The 24,430-nt window shown below is 46.2% G+C and overlaps 1 protein-coding gene across 2 annotated transcripts; it reads left to right on the top strand.

The window, feature by feature from the left end:
• The first annotated feature begins 187 nt into the window (after positions 1–187).
• TBL3 (transducin beta like 3) lies at positions 188–22,746 on the top strand. 2 transcript variants are annotated; one of them, XM_077828476.1, is made up of 22 exons: positions 188–204; positions 3,886–3,937; positions 4,050–4,145; positions 5,858–5,905; positions 8,048–8,189; positions 8,779–8,863; positions 9,515–9,685; positions 10,064–10,139; positions 10,267–10,363; positions 11,029–11,240; positions 12,608–12,749; positions 13,619–13,677; positions 14,545–14,648; positions 15,368–15,518; positions 16,354–16,584; positions 17,454–17,524; positions 18,673–18,829; positions 19,250–19,308; positions 19,837–19,940; positions 20,991–21,062; positions 21,720–21,878; positions 22,322–22,741. In XM_077828476.1, exons 3-22 carry the CDS (start codon positions 4,104–4,106, stop codon positions 22,408–22,410), a joined length of 2,271 nt encoding a protein of 756 aa, XP_077684602.1. In that variant the 5' UTR covers positions 188–204; positions 3,886–3,937; positions 4,050–4,103; the 3' UTR covers positions 22,411–22,741. The 2 variants fall into 2 exon arrangements, with proteins under 2 accessions (XP_077684602.1, XP_077684601.1); XM_077828475.1 differs by lacking the exon at positions 188–204 and adding an exon at positions 2,048–2,150 and having other exon boundaries at positions 22,322–22,746.
• Positions 22,747–24,430: the final 1,684 nt, after the last annotated feature.

The raw sequence follows: 24,430 nt of genomic DNA, 5'->3' as shown, positions 1-24,430 counted from the left end.
AAGCAGGACTCGAGTTTCACTATATAAACTGGGTCTAAAAGGAAGTTCTTTGGGAACCAACTCCAGGATACAGCCCCAAGAACAGAGCTGCCAGACTCCAACACTGCCACTGATACCGTGCAGAAACTGGAGTCCCCCAGATGGACCTGATCCTGACTGGCTATCAAGAAAAGTTCATCTGTCTTATTGGGTGTGGTGAGCACTGTATGTGCAGCATTTGCATTCTGTTTTTTTGGTAATTGGTAAATAGGATATTACTGTGTGAGGCTCTTTCTACGGGGAAAAGACCCTGCAATCGCACAGCATGTAAGGTACTCAGAGTCCTAGGAACAGGGTATGGGTGGGTGCCTCAATTAAGAGGGGTACACCTTGAGCCCCAGCAGCTGGATAAAGGTGGGGGCCCCTAGAGTGTGAGAGTAACAGAATTTTGGGCGGGTAACATGTGTCTGCACCTTTTCCATGCTTGCCCAGTCTTGAGTGTATAAAATGCATTTTTGCATGTGGAATACAGTGGCACATGAGTTACTCTCATTTGAAAACGTCTGCCTTTCTCCACCTCACTTGCTTATAACCAGAAGGGCTGTTGTGAACATTAAGGCCAAATGCAGGGTATGGTCTGCTACTAGGCCAGACAATCTGCAGGATAAAGGATGTAAGAGTGATTGCTGGCAGTGCCAGGTGCCAGCTTCCCACCTCCCCACCCCCCTTGTCTGAAAGTCTGGGCTGGGTGAAAAAGCTGGTTAAAACTTGCTTTTTTTTGTAGGCTACAAGAGGCAGTGCTACTTTACTCTTTTTTTTTTTTTATTGTTTTTAGAGTATAGCCAAGACAGTTAGCTTAGCCCCAGCATATCTTTCTAGTGTGGGGTGGGGGGGTGGTAAAACCTGGTATACTGGCCAAATCCCAGTTTAGGTAACTATAGTTTTTCCAGACACACATACTACTAAGTAAAGGAGGACTTGTGGCACCTTAGAGACTAACAAATTTATTTGAGCATAAGCTTTCGTGAGCTATAGCTCACTTCATCAGATGCATTCAGTGGAAAATACAGTGGGGAGATTTGTATACATAAAGAACATGAAACAATGGGTGTTACCATACACGCTGTAACGAGAGTGATCACTTAAGGTGAGCTATTACGGGGGGGCAGAACCTTTTGTAGTGACAATCAAGGTGGGCCATTTCCAGCAGTTGACAAGAATGTGTGGGGAACAGCGGTGGGTGGGGGGATAAACATGGGGAAATAGTTTTACTTTGTGTAATGACCCATCCGCTCCCAGTCTCTATTCAAGCCTAAGTTAATTGTATCCAGTAGTGGCACTAGCTGTAAGCAGCCAAAGTAATGGCTTAGGGCCCCAGTCAGTTCAAGGGGGCCCTGATTTCATGTTACCTTCACACATCTGTTTGGGGGGCAGGGATAGCTCAGTGGTTTGAGCACTGGCCTGCTAAACCCAGGATTGTGAGTTCAATCCTTGAGGGGGCCATTTAGGGATCTGGGGCAAAAATTGGGGATTGGTCCTGCTTTGAGCAGGGGGTTGGACTAGATGACCTCCTGAGGTCCCTTCCAACCCTGATAGTCGATGAATGTGGACTCTTGAACCCGTGTGTGGGCATGGGGGGCGTCTAGGGGGTGGGAACAATGCAGTCGGGTTTTTTGGGAGCGGGGAACGCTCCTGCAGGGGCCCCGGTGGGGTAGCACTGGCATCTGCGGCCCGCTGGGAGCCCGTGCTGAACTGGAGCCTGATTTCCCCCTTCTCCCTCCTGCCCTACGCTGGGCTGGGGCGCTGCTGCGGGCGGCCTCGCTCCCCCCCAGAGGTGGCTGCACGGCCCGGCCGGGTGAAGACCCCCCTTCCCCCCCCGAACACGCCGGTCCCCCTGTCTCAGCCCCCGGGGCGATCTGCCCGCACTCAACAGGGGCGGGGGGGGCCGAGCGCCCAGCCCCTAGTTCCCCGGGCTCCCCGGGAGGGGGGGTTGAACGGGTGACGTCACGAGGGAGCGCCGGAAGTGATGCTTTCGCCCTTGGCAACCTGAGAGCGCCGGAACCACGCGTGCTCCCTGGGGGCGGGGAGGCGAGAGTCCGAGCTGTTGAGGGGCCCGGCGGGAGCATGGCGGCCACCCGCCCCGGCAGCGCGCCCGTGCGCTTCAAATCCAAGTGAGCGGAGGGGACGGCGGGAGCCCCAGGGAGCAAAGGGGCCTCCAGAGGGGAGGGGGGAGCCCCAGGGAGCAAAGGGGCTGGCGGGGGAGGGGAGCTGAGATCCCCAGGGATGGGGGTGGCTGAGAGCCCCAGGGAGAAAAGGGGCCGGCGGGGGAGGGGAGCTGAGAGCCCCGGGGAGGAAGGGGGGGTGGCTGAGAGCCCCAGGGAGCAAAGGGGCTGGCGGGGGAGGGGAGCTAAGATCTCCAGGGAGGGGGGGGGGCTGAGATCCCTAGGGAAGAAGGGGGGGGTGGCTGAGAGCCCCAGGGAGAAAAGGGGCCGGCGGGGGAGGGGAGCTGAGATCCCCAGGGAGGAAGGGGGAGGGGGTGGCTGAGATCCCTAGGGAGGAAGGGGGGGGGCTGAGAGCCCCAGGGAGAAAAGGGGCTAGCGGGGGAGGGGGAGCTGAGATCTCCAGGGAGCAAAGGAGCCTGGACGGGAGCTGAGAGCCCGGGGAGGAAGAAGGGGTCCCAGGGAGCAAAAAGGGCCCATGGGGTCCCTTGTGTCTCAGAGATCCGAAAGACTTTTGGGGGTGGTGTGGGGGAGCCATTCTCCGTCTGTGCTGCCGCCAATGGGGAGGGGCACGTTCGTGCCATCACCGTGGGGGTGCCATGGTGGGAGCCCTGGTGTTGCTGTGGCGGGAAGGGGTGCTGTGGCACAGGGGTGTCCGCCAGGAAGGCGGCTGGGAGGGTGCCAGGCCAGTGGCTGTCTCTGTGCTGTTGTGCAGATGGGGCAAGCCTGGGATTCTGTCACACAGACGTAATATCGAGTTTGTCAGATACTAGTTGCTTTCCCCTCACCAGGCTATGACCCACAATTGTCGCATGGCTCTTCTCCCTTCCTTCCAAAGTGCCGCCACTTAGTAATTGTTATTTAATAACACCCACAGAACACGTTGGGAGTGAGGGTTTTACCTCTGGCATATTGGTCTCATCTCCTTAAGAGAAAGCTGGTAGATTTAATACAGAATGATTCTGTACTGTAGAGAACTGTCGGATTTGTCAAACCCACTTTAGTCAGGATCTTATCCTCTGTTACATTCTATAGGTTTTTAACAGTGCTTATTATCTTCACTGCTAGGGAGCAGATTTTGTGCACAGGCTACTGTTTTACAGCAGTACAACATTCTGATTCTGCTACATTAGAATCAGAGTTTTTGTTCCAGATCACCTAAACGTAACATGATGCACATTGAATCACTGGTGGTTACAGTGCTGTCTCGGTGGTGCATGTTTGCTATGTCAGCCTCTGATGCTTTTAGTGCAATAACGCAGCTCTATTAGAAACCGTCAACTTTCACTAGTCCCTGTACAAAACAATAAAATAGTTCTGGGAAATCCAGCATAGTTTGTTGTTGGACTCGCTTGTCTTCACAAACTTGAAGGAGGAATTCATAAAGGAAAAGATGTTACAGGAATAGACTTGAGCAGTTACATAGAAGTATTTTACTGTAATTTATGTTGCTGGTACATGACTCAGATAATCTATTTCTTTCTATACATAGCACATGTTGGTCTTTTTTTATTTTCTGATATTTATTTAGCTACAATTTTTCTAGCAGGTTTAATTCTGGTAAGACGTATACATATAGTGTTCCTGCATATGAATAATCACTTCAAAGTGCTTTTAATGAAAATGGTGTAAACAAATCAGTCTATTTTAACTGTTCCTCTATTTCTGTTTCTTTTTATCCTTTCAGCTATGCTGTGTCTAGGAAAATTGAGCCTTTCTACAAAGGAGGGAAAGTTCAGGTAATGCCAAACCCCAAATTCTTTTACTGAAATCTTGGGGGAGGAAAGTAAACAATGATACATATATCAACTCTCCTTTTGGTGCCATAAACTTTTTTGTTTTTTTTTCTAGATCAGCCAAGATGGAAAACATGTGTTTTGCCCCTGTGGGACGAAACTAAATATAATGGACATTGCAACAGGAGCACTTGTTCATAGCATCGAACAGGTGAGATGATGCAAAATCAAACTAACTTAAGTTTTCTAGATTAACTTTTATCTACTAACGTGATGTATTTAATTCAGTATTTTCAAATGACTTTCAAAGGGTGTTTTACCTTTATTACTGGGGCATTCATCTAAAGGCATTGAGAAGAAAGTTTGAGTTTTGAAGAATGAGAAATGTATCTAAATCCAGACAGATACATTATTTATTTGCTATGTCCCTGACTACAATGAGATTTGAAAACATTTTCAAAGTTTAGTTCTTGCTAGGAAGTGGCTAATACAGTTTCATGTCTCAGTATAAAAGAGGGCCTTTTTCAGTGGTGCAAAGAAGCAGTTCTGAGTTTCCATGAACAAGCACTGTCTGAACATGGAATGAAAGGAAATGTTTTTTTTCCCAGTACTTTTGTACACACAGGTTTTTCTTCTTGAATGGACCACTTTCCTACCCATCCAAGTGGGATCTGTGCAGTCATGGTCCACTATATAAATCCCCGGTACACCTTGAATACTGCGTGCAGTTCCGGTCACTCCATCTCAAAACAGATATATTGGAATTGGAAAAGGTGCAGAGAAGGACAACAAAAATGATCATGGGGATGGAACAGCTTCCGTATGAGGAGAGATGAAAAAGACTGGGACTTTTCAGCTTAGAAAAGAGACTAAGAGTGGGATATGATAGAGGTCCATAAAATCACGACTGTATGAAGTGAATAAGGAAGTGTTATTTACTCCTGCACATAACACAAGAACCAGGGGTTACTGGGTAAAATTAATAGGCCAGCAGGTTTAAAACAAACAAAAGAGAGTACTTCTTCATGGAACTCACGGTCAACCTGTGGAACTCGTTGTCAGGGGATGCAGTGAAGGCCAAAAGTATAACTGAGTTAAAAAAGAATTAGATCAGCTCATGGAGGATAGTTCCCTCAATGGCTGTTAGCCAAGATGGTCAAGGATGCAACCACATGCTCCAGGTGTCCTTAAACCTCCAACTGGCAGAAGCTGGGACTGGACGACAGGATAGATCACTCAAAACTGTCCTGTTCTGTTCATTCCCTCTGATGCACTGGCACTGGCCGCTCTGAGGCCAGGACACTGGGCTAGACGCACCATTGGTCTGACCCAGCATGGTGGTTCTTATGTACTTGTTATTTATCATGGGAAACTGGATTTAGTCTCAAACTCCAGACCCCGGTAGTGAGATGTGCTTGCGGACATGCATCCTGGTGGGCGGAAGCAATATAGTTAGCATGGGAGCCTTCTGGTCAGAGTAGGAAACTTGCCTGTGAACAGTCTCTCTGGAAATGATTCACCTTTGGATTGCCACTGAAATGAAGAGTCTGCACTTGACAGTGACATGAGCTAAATGAAAGCTAGAAGCAGCTCCTTGGGAATCTCACTCACACACTTCACCCTGTTTCTGTCCCTGTGCCTCACCTCAGCAGGTTGGAACTCTCAGTCCGGGAAAGAAGTGTAGCATTGTGGGAACCAGGATTTATTAGCCCGGTACAATGTACCCAGTCCTGTTAGTCTTACTTGTTCATGGGTATTCTGCAGTTTCCTCGGCAGGAGATTCTGTGATGAACTGCACACTCAGTGAGCGCAAGAAGAAATGTAGCATGAGTAGGCAATGTAAAACCTGTAAAGAGAATAGGGCAACATGGCATTTAAAAATATTGCACAGATGATTTAACTGCCTCTTTCTTCCATTTATAGGATGATCAGGAGGACATTACATCATTTGTTCTTAGCCCTGATGATGAGGTATGTGACAAGTTACACTTGGTTCCTTATTTTCCATTCCACTTTAATAGGTCCCGTAAATAATCATGTCAGCAACGCTCGCAAAGGGCGATGGTCCAAATGGGGTCTGTTTGGACTCTCCCATCTTTAATTTCTGACAGGATTTTCTAATACATTTTGTGCAGTCTGAATTGCTACTTCCAACAAACTTGCATCCTGTATAAATTAAAGGGAATTATTATTTAATAATTATGTTACAATAGTGCCCAGAGGTCACAATCTGGATTGAAACTTTATTGTGACAAGCTCCGAGCAAACATATATAGGGAAATGGTCCCTGTCTCAAAAATCTTATAATCTAAGAAGACAAAAAACATAGAGGGAAAGGGAGACAATCAAATATATTCAATTTGTGCATGTGCATAGATTGTACTGGCTGCTATTTTAATTTACTCTGTGAGCTAACTCTAGACCCATTCTTGCAAATATGCGTGTGCTTAAGCGTTTGCAGGATTGGAGCCTGTGGTATTAATTTTGATGGAATATTATGACCCAAAGAGCCAAAGATGTTAATGTGACCCAGTCATTGTCCAACACTGAACAGTTTTAAACGAAGTTTGGGGTTTCGTAAACAGAGACATCAGTCTGCTTAGTACACTGGCAAACACTGCTAGTTTGTTTGTTTGTTTTTTAACCTTTTACTAAAGATGCAGAAAAGAAAGAAAAACCGCAAAAGCATGTAAAATGTTAAGGCTTTCTTTCTAACAACTTCCACATTTTAAAGGTGGTAACAACTGTCCTTTTTGGGGAAAAGAGAAGGTAGTTGAAATGGACTGGAGCTATTGTAGTTGCTGTTTGTTCCCTAGAAGACAAAACAAGGCAAACACAAGAGGGAAGAGAAAAGAATAGTAGAGAGAGAAAATGCAGCCTCTGTCTCTGGTGTTGACTTTCACTTGCAGCCTCACTGCTGGAGAAACATAGGCATGGCACATGGTCTCATCGGCCACTCCCAAGACCTGGCAAACTTGTACCAGCATCAGGCTGTTTAGGGCATTGCTTTTAACTTACGGCAATGTTGCAAAATGTATAGTCTTGCCTGGCTAATCCAGATGCTTGTTAGACAGAAAACAAAAAGAAAGAAGTAAGAAAAAGGAGAAGGAAGGTGGGAAAGAAAAAGAACACACAGTGGGGAGGAAGGTGACAGCAAGAACCAAAACTCTGGGATCCCAACAAGATTTAGCCAGAGCCAGCAGAAATGATGTCATCTGGGTCCTTCTCTCTGGCCTGGCCTGGTCAGGACATCTCTCAGGATCAGGATGACAAAGGCCCAACGGTGTCATGGTGGATCCCAGGGTCCCAGAAGATGGTGGGAGCAGCAGCCATGCTGGTGTAGCTAGCTTCTTCTGTTTCGCCTCTCTCCCAGCCAGCAACTGTTGTTAGCTTGACTTTTATTTTCCCCAAAAGTCTTTTCTTTTGAGGACCCCAAAGGGAGCGATTGGTGGAATAGCCCATTCCCTCATTCTTTTATTTGGCCTAATTTCTGACACACCAATTTTGATCTGTCAATTTCTGGTCCCACCCTTCTCTAGTTTATCAGGCATAATTTTAACACAGTCATTGAGTTATATGAATAGGCCTTTTTGTTTGTCCTAATTGGTTCTGTATCCCTTTTGCATCTTTTCCCCATCACCATTTATTGTTCTAGGTTATTGTGACATTTTATGAACTTATTCACATCTCACAATTACAGTAAATTTGTGGGCCCAATTATTACAACAGGCCTTTATTAGCTGTTTGTTATTATCTGTAGTGCCTGCTTCTGAAAGACTAGCAGTTACTTCTAAACTTACTTAATATAGATATATAGGGGGGTGGGAATTGTATCTGTTTGTTGCACTACAGCATTGCGTTTCTGTCCGGTCATTGTGATGTACTTACATTTTTATGTTGTTTATAAGGCTTCCAGGCTTTTGCTATAAAAAAAAGAAAATGCTGGTAAATAAATTAGTTTCAGAATTAGCTTCTTTTGGTAACTGAAATTTCCTAGCTGTTGTCTGTCTCTGGGTTTTCTAAATTGCGCTGTGAACATAACGCAGAATGTGAATGTACTGGCTAACTTAATCTCTGTATTTTTATCTTTTTCCTGCTGTGTGTTTCTGTTAGATTCTTGTGACGGGAAGCCGGGCGTTGCTGTTAAAGCAGTGGGAATGGCGAGAGAACAAGTGTAGACGTACATGGAAAGCAATGCACACAGCACCAGTGGCTGCCATGGTCTTTGACCCCACTTCCACTTTGCTGGCCACAGGTACAGTCTGACTTCAGTGTCGCATGATGTGGGAGTCTGTTTTTGTGATAAAATGGCCTTAAGTTCTGTGATGTTAGACAGTGACAGTGTTTGAATGGGAGCCTCTCAAGGCTTTCCTGTTATTGCAATAAGAAGGTTGTTTTTATGTAAAAATATATTATTAATTGAAAATTCTACAAATTGTCACATGCACCGAGAGAGAAGCTTGTCTAGTGGTCTGAGCACAGATCTGGAAAGCTCTGAAACTCGCTCATGGGACAGGGAGTGGGTGCGGCGGGGTTGGGCAAGTCCTTTTAACTTTTCTGTGTCTCAGGGTCCTCATCTCTGAGTAAGGACAGTAACAGTACCTGTCTATTGTGAGGACCAGTGAGTAGATACTTACAAAGCCCTCTGAAAATGCAAAGTGCTATAATCTGTGCAACCTCCCTGGTGGCTGTTTTGACTAACTGTTCTCTCTCTCTCTCTCTCTCTCTCTCATTTTGCCTCTTCTGCTTTTGTAATCTGTGAAACTGATACAACTGCTAGCGTCCCAGCCCTGCTGTTTTACCCATTTCTGTTGTTAATTCCTTCATGTCCTTTCTTCTTGTAGGTGGCTGTGACAGTACCATTAAGATCTGGGATGTAGTCAAACAGTACTGCACGCATAACCTGAAAGGATCTTCGGGGGTTGTACAGTAAGGAGAAAATCTTCTTAGCCTCCCTTTTCCATTAGGGAAACTAGCAGAGACAGTTTTCCACCCAGGTGTTCTGTCTGAAATAAGGAGCAGCAGCTTGGGGATCTGGATTTGTGACCCCAATTCTGTTAGCAGATCTTGCTGTACAATTGCAATCACTGCCAATCCTTTTGGCCCCATCCCCGTCTGATCATTAGTATTATCCTGAGATGACTGAGTGAGAAGAGCATTCTGGGTAAGGGGAATGCAAATGACTTGTACTGATCGGGTCCAAAACTTGTTTTCAGTTTCCGATTTTTGATCTGCTAACGGAGGGACCAGGGCTACAACTGGCTGTTGCTTTGGCAGGAAAAGATAGGGAGGGAGATGATATGGTTAAGGAATTCTGTGAACTCAAGTTGAGACACCCACAATTGACAATTTTTGGACTCTTTAGAGCATTTCCGAGGGCAAAGACCTATGGTAAATTTTTCCAGTGGGCAGACTGTGGATAAACGAGATTCCACAAAGGAGGGCAGTAATTTAACCCCAGTTTAGGTAATGTGAATGGTCTGTTATAGATGCTAGACATTTATGTTGTTGCCGTATCAGAGACGATGCTGGTTGGTTTGTGCCTGCATTGTATTAATCTCTCTCTCCCTCCCTCGCTAGCATCGTCGAGTTCCATCCCGATATCTCCCGCTTGCAGCTCTTCTCCTCCTCAATGGACTACAAAATCCAGATCTGGGACCTGAAATCCAGCAAGTGTATTGCCTCTCTCGACGGCCACTACAGTGCTGTCACCTCTCTGGCTTTTGCTGCAGATAAGGACACACTCATCAGGTAGACTTGTTATGAGCTTATCAGATCTCCATTTAGATTCCCCCTCCCTAAGAAACATATGGCATTCTCTTGCTGCCCGTGGGGTTTGCTATCGAGGGAAGGAAGGGGTGACAGTACAGCACATTGAGGCTCAGGTGGGGCTCCGAGAGAGAGAGGTTGAGGGTCTGGGTTTCACCTAATCATGCTCTGTGCCTCAGTGTCCCCATATGTAAATTGGAGTTAATACTGAACTGCCTCACAGGGTTGTGTGTGGCTTTGTTCATCCCGCACCTGACTTAGAGAGGGGTTGACTAGCCATAGCTCCACGTCTGACTTTGCTTTGACAGTCTTGGCTGGAAGGTGCTGATAGTGAATTTTTCTTTACAACCTTTATTGCAGCTCTGGTCGTGATAAAATCTGTATGGTATGGGACTTGAAAACAAGAGAAGCCAAGAGGACTGTCCCTATATATGAGGTGAGATTACTTCCCCAGTGGTATTTGACTTCTAGTCAGGAGAAAAGGGACCTGCTCATGATTCCAAGTGGTTACTCAGGCTGTTAAATTAGACTTACCTTTTACTGCACCTCATTGTTTGTTGCAGAGCGTGGAAGCTGCAGTTTTGTTACCCGAGGATGGAGATTTCTCACACTTGGGTGTGAAGAAACGAGGGCTTCACTTTCTCACAGCTGGCAGCAAAGGTGAATGAGCCCTTTGGAATTTCTTGTCTTGTCGCTGCCAGACTCCGGGGTGTAAGAAGGAGTAAATTACACTCTGTGGCCAGCCATTGTCAGGGCTCGGCATTCTTCCCATTGTCTTGTATCTGTTGAAAGCCAGGTCCAGTTCAGTGAACCTGTTCTGGCACTCTTGGGATATTTAAGGCAGCACTTTCTCTCCCTCCCGGTTTCTGCTAAGCTTTTACAGTCCCAGATACCACGGTGATGAGTGGGGGATGAACGCCTGCTCAGATTTCATAGTCTAGATTTAATTTAGAAAACACCTTCTGTTTTAGGCGTCATGTTTACATGAGAAAATTGCACTGGTTTAAATGAAATTGAATTTTAAACCAGTGCAAACCCCTCTGTGGACACTTCAGTTTGAGTGGCTTATTTTGGTTTATCTTAAACCTGTTCGTAATCAATTTTAGCTAACCTGAGATAAGTCTGGCTTAGACCAAAGTCAGTGTGTCCAGGCAGCCTTTCACGGAACTAGATCAGTTTAAAAATCACACAGTTACTTAAACCAGCACAGCTGTCTCCTGTAGACAAGGCTGGAGTTTGAACGGACACACCTCGGAGGACTTTTCTGAGTATACTGTGCAGGTATTGTAATGCCACTTACAGGCAGTGTACATCCCATGCATTAGGGGTCCTGCACATCTGGGATGCGGCCACAGCTGCCTGCATGTACACCCAGCCCGTGCCGTACCAACGTGTGGACGCCAAGGAGAAAGAAGAGGGCAGCGCACACAGTCTGACACAGTGCATGCTGGTGCCGGGGAAAAATGAGATCGCAACTGTGACTGCAGAGCATAATATCATCTTCTACGATGCCCAGACACTTCAGCTCAGGAAGCAGGTACCATGTACCAAACCTCAGTGCCTCTTCTCTTCCCCCACCATGCCTTGGGACAACTCCATGTTCAATGACAACATTTTGTCTAATGGTTCCATCTTCCCCAGCTGTTGCTACATATAAAACGATGGGGTCTAAATTAGCTGTTACCACTCAAGAAAGAGATCTTGAAGTCATTGTGGATAGTTCTCCGAAAACATCCACTCAATGTGCAGCGGCAGTCAAAAAAGCGAACAGAATGTTGGGAATAAGAAAGGGATAGATAATAAGACAGAAAATATCATATTGCCTCTATATAAATTCATGCTACGCCCACATCTTGAGTACTGCGTTCAGATGCAGTCACCCCATCTCAAAAAAGATATATTGGAACTGGAAAAGGTTCAGAAAAGGGCAACAAAAATGATTAGGGGTATGGAACAGCTTCTGTATGAGGAGAGATTAATAATACTGGGACTTTTCAGCTTGGAAAAGAGATGACTAAGGGGAGATATGATAGAGGTCTGTAAAATCATGACTGGTGTAGAGAAAGTAAATAAGGAAATGTTATTTACTCCTTCTCCTAACGCAAGAACTAAGGGGCACCAAATGAAATTACTAGGCAGCAGATTTAAAACAAACAAAAGGAAGTATTTTTTCACACAACGCACAGTCAACCTGTGGAACTCCTTGCCAGAGGATGTTGTGAAGGCCAAGACTATAACAGGGTTCAAAAAAGAAGAACTAGATACGTTCATGGAGTATAGGTCAACCAATGGCTATTAGGCAGGATGGGCAGGGATGGTGTCCCTAGCCTCTGTTTGCCAGAAGCTGAGAATGGGCGACGGGATGGATCACTTGATGATTACCTGTTCTGTTCATTTGAGGCACCCAGCACTGGCCACTGTCAGAAGACAGGATACTGGGCTAGATGAACCTTTGGTCTGACCCAGTATGGCCGTTCTTATGTTCTTACCCTTTTCTCCTTGGTACACAGATCTATTTCCAATGCGCAGAGCACAGGTTCATTGATAAGGTTTCTTTGGGAGAGCTTTGCATTGTACTGATTTGGGGCCCATGCAGTATGAACCAAAGACCTGGCATCAGGAGTTATAGGTTATTCTTTGCAGGGATTTCTTCTTAAACAAATGAAACAGAGATGAAAGGGCAGTGAGGTACAGACCATCGAGGAATGTGCCACATCCTTAAATGTCTATGTATTTAAATGGAGGCTGTGCTGTGTCAGATTGTTTTTAAGTATGGCATCAAATGAAAAACCCCCAGGCATGCACATGAATGCAGTGCTGCCAGCCCCCATAGCTGTCATTTGGGTCTTCTCTCGCCAGCTCATTCCTTGTCTGTTAAGCTGTCTCTTGTTTCGTTGCCCTCAGTTTGCAGGTTACAACGAGGAGGTTCTGGATGTGCGGTTCCTTGGCCCTGCTGACTCTCACATTGTTGTGGCTACCAACAGCCCTCAGCTGAAAGTGTTTGAGCTGGCAACGTCGCACTGCCAGATCCTGTATGGCCACACAGGTATGCAGGGACCTAGAGACTTGTCAGCTCTGCAATGGGCAGGGAGGAACTGTGTGAGTCGCCCCTGGCTCAGGCTTCTCTCCTCCCAAGACTCATCTGTGTGAAGGCTGCAGTGCCCTCTAGTTCTCAGAGCAGGGTGGAGGCATCCGCTCTGCAGGCGGTGTGTGTGGAAGCTCCCGCTGCTCTCCATGCTGTCCCTGTTTTGCATAAAAAGAAGCCTTTATTCTCCAGGGCTGTTGGTTTAGCATCTTTCACCAGCACTGAAATCTTCTTAAATTCTAGATAGCGTGTGTGGGGGCAAAGACCGACTCTGAGTGGTAGTGACTGCAAGCGTCTAATCAAATCACACCAGGTCCTCAAACTTAGCCAAGTACTTACTAGCAAACAGCAGAGCCCACAGCGTAGGTGTGTTTTTAAGTCCCACAGAGCTTCCCCTCACCCCTGCTGGGTGGTGGACTCTGCATTATTTCATGCATTTCTGTTGTCTAAATACAATATTTTGTTGCTGCCCCTCATGCGTGGGAGGTGCTCCCTGTAACCATCCACAAAACTCATTATCCTTCAAAACCCTTCTTAAAACTCCCCTTTTTTTTCATAGCCATCACAGCAACGTGGCAGTGGTTAGCCCAGTGGTGCTGAGACCACTGCTGAGTATGCTGACCAGTATTCCCATTGTTTCCTTGCGCTGCCCCATCTGTCTGCCTCTATCTGTTATCTCTTGTTTTATATTTGGCCCTGCTCTGAAGAGCTGCGAATTAATCTTTTTATTCTGTTTGAAATAGGCCTAGGACAATAGGGTTCTGGCCCACAACTAGGGCTCCTAGGCGCTACAAATAATTAACAGTAATTGCTGCCGTCTTTCCTTTCAGAAACAGTTCTTGCCCTGGATGTCTTCAGAAAGGGGTTGATGTTTTCTAGCTGTGCTAAGGTAATATAATATTTCCTTCCCTGGATGCTTAGGATGGCCCATTGCTTACAGTGATCTTTATTGTTGTGGGCAGTTTTCTGCTCATTGTCCTTGATTTTGGAAAGGGCTTTTGTCCTTTCCATGATGGAAACTTCTGTCCACCTCACCTTTGAAATAGACATTTCATAGATATCCAAGCTCTTTGTAAATCCTATTTCCTTATTCCTATCGTTTTTTTAATATTGTCCTTAGAAAAATATGGGTTGGTTTTAGTATACTGTCCCAGCAGAAAATCCCAGTTGTTTGATCTTCCTGGGATCTTCAGTATTTGTGCTACTGTTAGTAAGCGTTTCTCTCCAGCATGTGAGCTCAGAGCTATTCATTGCTGCAAAAGTGGCTGGGAGCAGTGTGTAGCATAGATGATCAGAGGTAAGGAGGCTAGGGGCAGGCTGTCTCAACATGCTCAGAAATGAAGTAACTAACGTAAACTTTAGCTTACCATTAAAATTAAAGTTAATTTGTCTCGTTTAGTTTGCAGAAACGGAGATTTAGGTTGGATTAGGATAGTTTTCTAACTCTGAGAATAGCTGAGCACTGGAAAAGGATAATAGGGAGGTTGTGGAATCCCCTTCAAAGATTTTTAAACACAGGAGAGTGAATTTAAGTAATCTCTTAAGTCCTACATTTCTATGGCTCTATGAATATTGCTTGGACTGTAAGCTGGAGTCCCTCATTATGGTTGTCTGGTTGTGCCCTGAGGTGGTGGTGATGAAATGACTGCAGACACAGATCTTTTTTTATTATTTTTTTTTAATACCAAGCACGCTGGCTATTAATACTACTCTGCTCACTTGTCAGAGTAACTGTTTTCCTCCTTTCCTTTTTCAGGACAGAAGCCTCCGGGTTTGGCGGATGGGTAAAGCCGGCGAGGTGGTCTGCATGGCCGAAGGATTGGGTCACGCCCATGGAGTGGGTGCTCTCTCTTGCTCAAGGTAACGGAGGCATCATCGTTCTTCCTACATGTGGTCTGTGTTCACAATGAAGAAACCACAGCCTGTGTAAACTAAGGCTGCTGCCTCTGCAGTGGCCCAGGCCAGTCAGGGTGAAGGTGTTGCCTTGTAACGTGATAAGGTTGGAAGAGAGGCTTTTTTGGTCCACCCTGTTGCCTCACCAACCCCAGCTCTTATGTTTGCTCTTCTCCTCTTTGTCCACCTTGCTCAAGTTTGTCTAGAAGAACAAAAAGCTGCAAGAGCCTTTGTCTGTCTAGCTCCTGGATTACCTTATGGTCAATTAGAGGGGGAAGGGTTTGGGACAGAGGAGAAATACTGAGATAAGAGAACTTGCTGGGAAATCTTGCTTGTTTATAAACTTGTTTCCTTTCTTCACATTTGTGTCTTTTTGCAGCCCAATTTCTGTATTCAAAAGGTGCAATTCAGTAAGTGAGATTTGGCCCAGAGGAGTAATGATGCCTGTGGCAAATAGCTGAACTGCGGGGGACTGTTGTAAGGGTTGAAATGAAATGAAATAAAATGAAGCTTTGGAAAACATTAAAACACTGAGCTGTTTGAAATCCCAGCTGAGTGCATAGGATGGCGCTAAAGAAAGAAAAGCCATTTTCTCTGTGCAGGTGAAGCAATTGTTTTGCTTTATTGCATTTGACATTTTTCCTTTTCCTATTTCCCCCCTTGCCCCCCCCAACTCCCGCTTCCAGAATGAAAGAGAGCTTTGTAGTCACCACCAGCCAAGACTGTACGATCAAAGTCTGGAATCTCCCAGAGTCCCTCACTGCCAAAGCAAAAGCAGGCTTGGTCTCCAGCCCTGAAATCCTTCATGCCCACGTGACGGAGAGGGGTCATGACAAGGTAAAAGCTCAGCGGACTTGAGAAGGTTCTTTTTCTGTGAAAGCTCAGCGAGGCAGTTCTTGTGTTCTGTGCTTTGAGTGCCTTTGGCCGCAAGGTTCAGTACTTCATAAAACATATGTTTATGGATTCCAGGCAGTAACGTGACTGATGAAATAACTTCCACTGACATCAGACAAGGAAAATCAGTGATTTATTTGTAAAGTGGAGGCTAGGGAAATCCCCCCGAAGCCATTTGTTCCTTTCGCTAAAAAAAAAATTTCCCAAAGTGGTTTGAGCATTGGCCTGCTAAACCCAGGGTTGTGAGTTCAATCCTTGAGGGGGCCATTTAGGGATCTGGGGCAAAAATTGGGGATTGTGCCTGCTTTGAGCAGGGTGTTAGACTAGATGACCTCCTGAGGTCCCTTCCAAACCTGATAGTCTATGTATTTTTCTCCCCTCTTTGTCTGTGGCTTTCATTCAGATGTTTTAGTTCTCCTCTAGGAATCTCAGATCAGGACAAGAAACAGATGTGTGTCTGAGACTGATGGAGTTAGTGGGAGTTGGCTTGGGGGCACCAACATATAAGCATAGAACAGCTGCACAAAAGGAAAGATTTCGTGTGCTGGGGAGATCACATCATGGGAAAATGTTGTATTTAGTTTCTAGTTGAGCTGTAACAGATCTTCTCAGGTGTGTTAGCTGTAAAACAGGTAAAGTCCCAGGAACAATGAATCTTGAGGTCTCAGAATTTGTATCTTTCTCACTCCTCCGTTCTCAGCCCTGGGCTAACCAGGTGTTTGGTTAGTGCTGGCAAAAGAATTTCACTGCTTTGTTCCTTCTGTGTGACTTTGTCTAGGATATAAATAGTGTGGCGGTTTCTCCAAATGACAAACTGATTGCCACTGGCTCACAGGACAGGACGGCCAAGCTGTGGTCCTGTCCTGATTGCTCTCTGATGGGCATCTTCTCAGGACACACGCGTGGGATCTGGTGCGTGCAGTTTTCTCCTGTGGATCAAGTCTTGGCCACCTCCTCAGCAGATGGCACTGTGAAGCTGTGGGGTCTTCATGACTTCAGCTGTCTGAAGGTAATGAAAATTCATACTCCTGGGTCGTCTAGACAAACACTGAATGTGGCAGAGATTCATCAGGGCTGCTCCAGACAGGCACGGCTTGGCCAGACTAGCAGAAGTGTAATATCACTCCCATGATGAGGGAAAAGCTGTTCAGGCCTGGGTTTGTTCTCCAGGCCATCAAGATCTGAGGCCTGCACAGGCAGCAAGCCCCTTAGCAGTACTCTTGAGTAACCTGCTTCCTTCCCTGGCCAACCCAGGAGCAGTGCAGGCTGGATTGATGTGACGCAGCCAGGACCTTGGAGGAAATGGGCATAGAACAGAGTAACTTGACTCTCGGTCTTCAATGGAGAAACATCTCTCGAGTCCGTCAGTCTGTCTCATTATTAGAAGGAGGGGGATGACGCTACGTTGCACTCATCTTATTGCATGCTCCTACTTTTAGATAACTTAGCAGTCCGAGTGCTGTGATCCCATGTGGCTCTTCCCCAGTGGTGTGATCTCCCATCTTAATGTTTGCTTGACACAATAAGAAGGTGAATCAACTTTTCAGCAGCTGCCTGATCCAGTTAATGTAAATGTCTCACTGATGACACCATGTGGGATTTATCCTTGGATTGCATGTTCAAGCAATTACACTAAGCGTCTATAAAGTAGTACTGGGATGCGTCTTTTCTTCCGTCATATCTCTCCCACCCTGCAGCAAAACACAGGTTCCAGGGATATGGTCTGCCTGCTTGGAACTTCTTTATCTAGAATCTGGGTACAGATTTTGTTCTTGTGAAAGAAGAGCGCCATTCCAAACTGCCTCCTAGCCCCAAACAGTGAGGCAAGGTTTGCCCTGTGACCTGGCTGTCTAATATTCTGTTTGTTTTCCACCCCAGACTTTTGAAGGTCATGACGCCTCTGTGCTGAAGATAGTTTTCGTGAGCCATGGGACACAGCTGCTTAGTGGGTATGACCTTTCTCTGGGAGCCTAAGGGAAGCTAGGCCAGTGCAGCGAACTGGCAAACAGAGGCTTGAGCAGGAGGTTGAGTTGTTGATTTGATGATCCCCTTTCCCGAGGAGAGAGGTGGGATTCTGACGAGAGAGGGAACCACATTCAGCTCTGGAGGAAGCAGGTGAAGCTCCCATTGAGGTCAGTGGGAGTTGGGCCTGCTTACACCGACACTGGGATTTGGTTTTTAAACCAGCAACCAGAAGAGTCAGCACCAGCCACCTTGACTGTAGCCCTTTCCCAGAAGTGAATTGTAAGTTCACCTTGCTGACGAGAAAATGCTGGATTTCTGCTCAGCTTTCCTGAAGTGCTAGTTCTTCCCCTATTTGTCCTCCAGTCTAGCACCCGTGCTGCTGTGTTCCCATAACCTCCGCTGAACTATCTGGGACATGAGATATATCCAATATGTGGGCAGCTCTGGAGGGGCATTTCATCTATTGTAGCTGGCATGAGCAGCAGAGGAAGGGTTAATCAGCCAAAGGGAAACGAATGCAGAACCCTCAAGGAAAGGATTTTCTGCCTTTACTGGTTATAAACAGAAATAAAACCTGAATGAATGATCTTTGCACTGTCCAAGCAGAGAAATGGAAAAAAACAATGAACTACATACACAGCAAGACGTAAATTGGGGTTTAAAACTCTTAGTTCAGAGAAGAAGAATGATTCAGTGGCTAAAGTGCTAGCCTGGGTCTTGGGAGACACTGGTTCATTTCCCGCATCTGCTACCAACTTCCTGTCCCTGGCAAGTCACTTACTCTCTCTGCTCCTCAGTTCCCTGTCTGTACAATGGGGATAACAGCACTGCCCTGCCTCCCGGGGTGCAGGGGGAGGGTACATTCGGATTCTGAGTGCCTCAGATACTGCCATGATCGGTCGGGGCTATGTGAATAGCCAGGATAGAAAGAATACCCTAAGGGGATGTTCATAGCATCATTTGGTTTAGTTTGAAATGATTTTTAACCTGACACGGTCCCTTGATGGTTTGAGAGTGTCATTTTTACCAAGCCCTCACTTCTGACAGGATGCAGTAGAGCAAGAATAGGACAGTCCAGTGCCGATTTAAGTCCAGGGGTTTACGTTTGGTTTCTCTTTCTCCTTTCCAAAAGCGGTTCCGATGGGCTCTTGAAACTTTGGACAATTAAAACAAATGAGTGTGTGAAAACGTTAGACGCTCACGAAGATAAAGTGTGGGGTCTCCACTGTAACAAACAGGATGACCTGGTCGTGACAGCATCCAGCGATTCCTGTGTCATCCTGTGGAAGGTATCGTACATGGTCCTCCTTCAATTTGCTTTAAGAAAAGAATTGAGGGAGTGTGGTCTAGTGGTCAGAATCCAGGACTGGGTGCCAGGCTGCCTGAGTTCTGCTTTCCTCATCCTCCCCATCTGTAAAATGGGAATAGGCAGATACTGATTTCGGCCGAGGCTCCAGATCAGCACTGGCTACTTCTCTCTAAAAGCAGGGACAGGAAATGGCCCTGAGCAGCCTGCAAGCAACGAGAGGCATAATGGGAGCACAAGTGATGGCTTGGAAGGGGCCGAGTCCATGGTGCTATAAATAATTTGGGGAGCAGCTAGATTCAGCATTTGACACCCCACATAAAGATCTTGCTAAAGAGGATAAAGAGGAAATCAAACTCTGTTTAAGCAAGACTGACAGCGGCTGTGTTGTGATCTGTTAAAGGATGTCACTGAAATTGAGCTGGAAGAGGAGCAAGCTAAGCAAGAGGAGCAGATTATGAAGTGAGTAACCCTGAGCAATACTAGGGATAGTATATTGTCTCTTTTATCATGTGCCATCCCCATGAAACTGCACTTAAAGCCTTCCCATTCCTTCTTATTCATAAAGCAAAGCCATTGTTTATCTGGCTGTCTGACCCATAATCTCTCTTAGTCTCTTCATCCGCTGCTGTAGGTTATCTTGGCTTCCCATAAAGTCTTTATATAATAACTATTAACTTGGAAGTCAGTGAACTTCAGGGTTCTGTACTGCTGAGATAAGCCAAGTCAGACCATTGAAACTTACTCATCATTCATTTTCTCCTGTGTCAGCCAGCACAGAATAGCTCAGGAAACCTTTTAACATAATGCCAGGATAATTATCGACACAATGATGACACTGAGGTTTTCACTGGGAAGCCTACTTTTATTAACTTCTTGGCATTAAATCTCTACGCATTGTTACTATTGAATTTGCTGCATTTTGTATAACATTTTGTTCTCTCAAGCAAATGAACCTCTGACAACCTCTTCTTCCTGATTGCATTACAGAGATCAAGAGCTTTCCAACCTGCTCCATGAGAAGAAATACCTGAAAGCTTTAGGGCTGGCAATCTCTTTGGATCGGCCACACACGGTGCTGACAGTGATCAAGGGTAGGTATCCACTGTCAGTCAAGGTTCTTTCTGGTGTCTTCCAAATCATCCCCTTCTGTCAGGTAAAAGAGACAGAAACCCAGAGTCCAGGAGCCTCCCACTTCTATTTTCCCCTTTTCTTGTCACCTCTATTTTCTGATTTGAAATTACCAATGCCCCACTGCATTGTGCGCAACAGCAAGTGTTTCCTCTGATCTCACAGCACAAGCACATCTCAGGAAAGGTCAGAGCATGACCGATGTTAAACACAGCACTGTACAGACCTCAATGGCCCCTGTAAGCATCATGCACAGTGACTGATTGTCCAGGAGCAGTGGGCCTTGAATTAGCAGACAGGGCAGCTTTCATCCCTAAAGCCAACAGCCTGAAACCAGAATCTTTATTGAGCTTAATTGTTACTTTGCAGTATTTGTCTGCATTTTAAACAAGCACCTAGCTCATGGCAGTTACTCCACAAGCAGCTCTTCACAGCGCTGAGGGTCAGGTTGCTGATTTGGTTTTCCTGGAGATCAAATTCAGGTTTAGAGTTTGGCAGAGAAACTAGGCCTAGCTTTCATGTTTTTTCATTGGTGATGAGGAATTGGGCTGATCCAGGGTACTGACATAGTACAGTATCCTAAACGTTCTCTGAGCGTACGCAAAAAATGGTTAAAAGAACACAGGAGATCCGGGGCAGAGGCAGAGATAGCATCCAATTTTCTAGAGCAGCATTCAATTGCCTTAACCATGTGATCATGTAATTAAAGACTGTATCATAATGCATCCGCACGAGGGGCCAGAATTAAGGTTTCACGGGCAATACTGGTATTTCCTAACTTCGGAGCGTTTGAATTTGCAACCTTCATAATCTTATTTTGTGTGTAGGTAAGTTCCTAGGCGCACGCCTGTTTTCACAACAGCACACCTTAGGATATAGTGTTGCACGCTCATTAAATATCGCAAATTGTTGGAAACTTCCTGCTTCCAAAGCTTGGCTTCTTATTTTAAATCTTTTTATTTTCTAGAAATTAATCTTATCATTATTTCCTGTCTCTTCACTTTCCCCTTTAGTTATCCTTAAGGAAACCAATGGGAAAGAGAACTTAGAAAAGAACATCCTTAGACTGCGGAAGGATCAGAAAGGTTGGTTGAGCTATTGTTCATGTGACTAAAAGAGTATTTAGATTAGAAGCCTGTTTTCTGTACTGAAACTAGGACTAGAATCTCCCTTATCTTCACTCTTCATCACTGACCTCCCACCCTCACCAAGCACAGCCGCTGCTATCAGTAAGGGTGCCAGTGATGACGTAGGCCTGAGCCTGCTCCAGGCTGGTCTGTGGCCACAGGCCGCAGCCATGCAATGATCCTTTGCACATTGGTAGCATTTTCCATCCAGGTGTGTCAAAGCATCACAACGCCCCTAGGAGGCAGCTATGTTCTGTTAGCCCTATTTTACAGATGGGGAAATGGCGGCACATAGGAGAATAAGTAACTTGCCCAAGTTGGGTCAGGAGCAGAGTTAGGAATTTAGAACCCGGAGACTTGCATCCCTGTCACCGTCTCTGTTCACAAGGCCACTTCCATATGTTACTGATTAGTTGTTCTCAGTCAACCTGTGTCACGGTCAATCCAGTGAGGGACTTGATATACAGTTACTACTGGCCCCCAGGCTTGTCACTCGGTCATGCCAGGTCAGCCGGGTATGAAAAGAACAGATCCCTCCTGAACTGGCATCTCTTGTGGGGTGATGTTGCCCTTGAGCTGGTGTGTGTGAACTGCTTTTCTGGCTTTTCCCTGTAGAGTCAGTGTTGAAGTTTTTGGTGACCTGGAACACAAACTCTCGAAACTGCCACGAGGCTCAGGCTGTCCTTGAAATCCTCCTAAAGCATGAAGCGCCGGAGTGTCTCCTGCAGTATGAGGGGATTAAAACTGCTGTGGAATCCCTTCTGCCTTACACCGGTGAGTGACGGAAGAGCCCGCATCTCGGCTCCATTAAAACAGTGGCACGGTTCTCGCCGTGGCTCACCCATCCAGAGGTGCTCCCGTGGCAACTCCCCCCGCACCAGCACGCGGCGCCTGATCGTGGCCGTGCCTAGAGCCAGGTGTCTGAACTGTGCCTTGGGCACAGAGCGTGTAGACAACAGCACACGCAGTATTGCCAGCTGTACTGGGCCATCGGCCCTTCCCTCTTCATTCCCGTGCTCTGCGGAATGCACTATTGCTTCCTGGCGTCTTATTACCAGCACTGAAACACAATTTTTCAAAGCCTGTGAAGATGATACACACTCGGCAGCCTCTCCTTCCCCCCTTAGCCTCAGTCAGGGCAGAAAAGAGAATTCTCCCTGATTTTCCTTGTACTTAACCCTTTCTGTTTAGCAATAATTTTTCTTTCCTCTTTGCAGAGCGCCATTTCCAGAGACTAGGCCGCTTAGTACAAGCCTCCATGTTCATCGATTTCATGTGGCGAAATATGAGACTAGCAGATGTGTGAAAGTGGGAAGAGGACATGAGTCTGGGACCATTTATACGCTGCTTGCCGTATACTGAGGGGAATGACTGGCGAGCCAAGGGCACGCACACTGACTGAAGTGCCGGATGCTAACAGTAGTTGGCTCTCCCAGCCCACGTTGCAGTTTGAGTATTTTTATAATAAATATTTCAAGTTCAATTTTATAAATGAGCGAGTCCAGTCTCGACTTGCTGTCTCCTCAGTGCCGTAGATAAGGAGGGGAGAGGCTGCCTGCCCGAGTCGGACTCCTGCTGTGTCTGTTCTAGAGCAAAGGTCCTCTTATTGTTAGCACTGCACTCTGTTGGGAGACCATCCCAACCCCCCAATTTCTGTCTCTGCACCAGCCTGTATCTCTGCTCCTGCTCCTCCTCTGTATTGAGCTCCAGTGAAATATCCCTCGCTTGTGGTGAGCTTGCTAAGACTTCAGCTCACTTCTGGCTGTGTAGGTTGGGTGTTGGTGCACACAGCCCTTTCTTTAGGGTAACCTGGGGCATGGAGGGGGTGGGCATTACCGGCTTTCCATTCTACCTGAGAAAAAGACAGACAAATGCAAGCAATGTTTCCTGGGATGGATTCAGTAGACGTGCGTTACTAATGCTGCTAAAGCCGACATACGCTCATAGTGCAGACCAGGCCTAATTGTCCTGTCCAGAAATGGAATTGGGAACCAGGTTTAGCTAGTACTCCACCATCATCACCAGCTACCCCGGTGCAGCAACCAGCAGAAAGGAGCATGTAACAACCAGAAGAACTGCAAGCCCATTTTTCCCTTGATCAAATACATTTCCATAAGAGCAGATCCCACAAACAGAGCTGTTGGCAGCTCACAACCACAAAACCTTTCTGTGGAGACTCTAATCTTTTACTTCACCTCTTAAGCTCCAAATGACAACAGATGGAAAACATGCCTTTGGTGGCCCTGATTAATCCACTGGGGACTGGAGCCTTGTTAACTTGAAAGGGTCTGTTTGTGTCTGGTTTCAGAGGCTGCAATGCATCTGTAACTCTGGGAGATTGCTGGGTGCCTGATGGAACAGCTGCTTGGCTTAGGCTGCTTGGCTTAGATTCTGCCCAGATCCTGGGGCTGGTTGCATGATCACAAAACTGAAAGAAGAGAGTCTCTGGGGTGGTAACTCCCTGAATAGGTATAATCTGTGCTGTTTATCAGGTAAAAGCATGCATGTGCCTAAAGCGGTTTGCTGAATCAGGGCCTTAAAACTTTGTTACTGGAGAAAGACCAATACCATGTATCAAACTAAGATGTTAGGGCTAATTACTGCAGTTCTCCTTAAGGCTACTTCTCCAATCGTTTACTCACCTTGTTGTGCCAGCATGTTGGCTATATTGCTTTTAGCTGCTCTGATAGCTGGTGACGACGGGCATATATAAAGAGGGAGGGATAGTATTACACCTGAATGATCTTGCTCTGGTCAGTTTCTTACAGCCCTGCAATGTTGTTCTACCCTAGTTTGTTTGCATTTAATAAGCCCAGGGCTGTTTGAAAATGCAAATGACATTTTGAAAAGAGATCTACAGATCAAAAATCATTGGTAAAACGAGGAGCTGTTGGAGGAAAGCTCCCTGCCTCTACAGGAGTATTTTCATCAGAACCTTGGTCTTCAGAACTGTGCTGAGTGAACCAGTACTGCTGCTCAGTGCTTATTGTATAGCTTTCTACATCTTTAAAGTGTTTTGCAAGATAATTAATTGGGAGGAAAGGCATGCCTGATGGGTCCTGGTTTCTGCAGAACACAGGCTCCAGATCCTGAAACTCTGCCATGAAACGCTGGACACCGGTTTCACCCTTGGAGACTTTACTCTCCACTTCTAACAGTTCCCAGGAGCAAATCAGCAGCAGAGTCTCCCTCAGGTACTTAGAATCTGCTGTATCTCTAATACATCGATCTGCTGCTCTGGCAACGATCATAATACGAACTCGGTGCTCACCTGCAGGAGAAAACAGCTGGGCTGAATGGAGGCGAGTCCCCCGTTTGACCAGTGT

This window comes from Eretmochelys imbricata, chromosome 10 (genome assembly GCF_965152235.1).
Source record: "Eretmochelys imbricata isolate rEreImb1 chromosome 10, rEreImb1.hap1, whole genome shotgun sequence".
NCBI classification, from domain to species: Eukaryota; Metazoa; Chordata; order Testudines; family Cheloniidae; genus Eretmochelys; species Eretmochelys imbricata.
Note: the sequence above shows the minus strand (reverse complement) of the source record. Positions and strands in the feature narration are given on the sequence as shown.

What these genes read in the sequence shown, in the direction of transcription:
- TBL3 (XM_077828475.1), top strand. Translation starts at nt 2,104, where the DNA reads ATGGCGGCCACCCGCCCCGGCAGCGCGCCCGTGCGCTTCAAATCCAA. An exon ending in TTCTTAGCCCTGATGATGAG is followed by an intron (nt 5,906 to 8,047) that starts GTATGTGACAAG and finishes TGTTTCTGTTAG; the next exon opens with ATTCTTGTGACGGGAAGCCG. An exon ending in CGGAGAGGGGTCATGACAAG is followed by an intron (nt 15,519 to 16,353) that starts GTAAAAGCTCAG and finishes GACTTTGTCTAG; the next exon opens with GATATAAATAGTGTGGCGGT.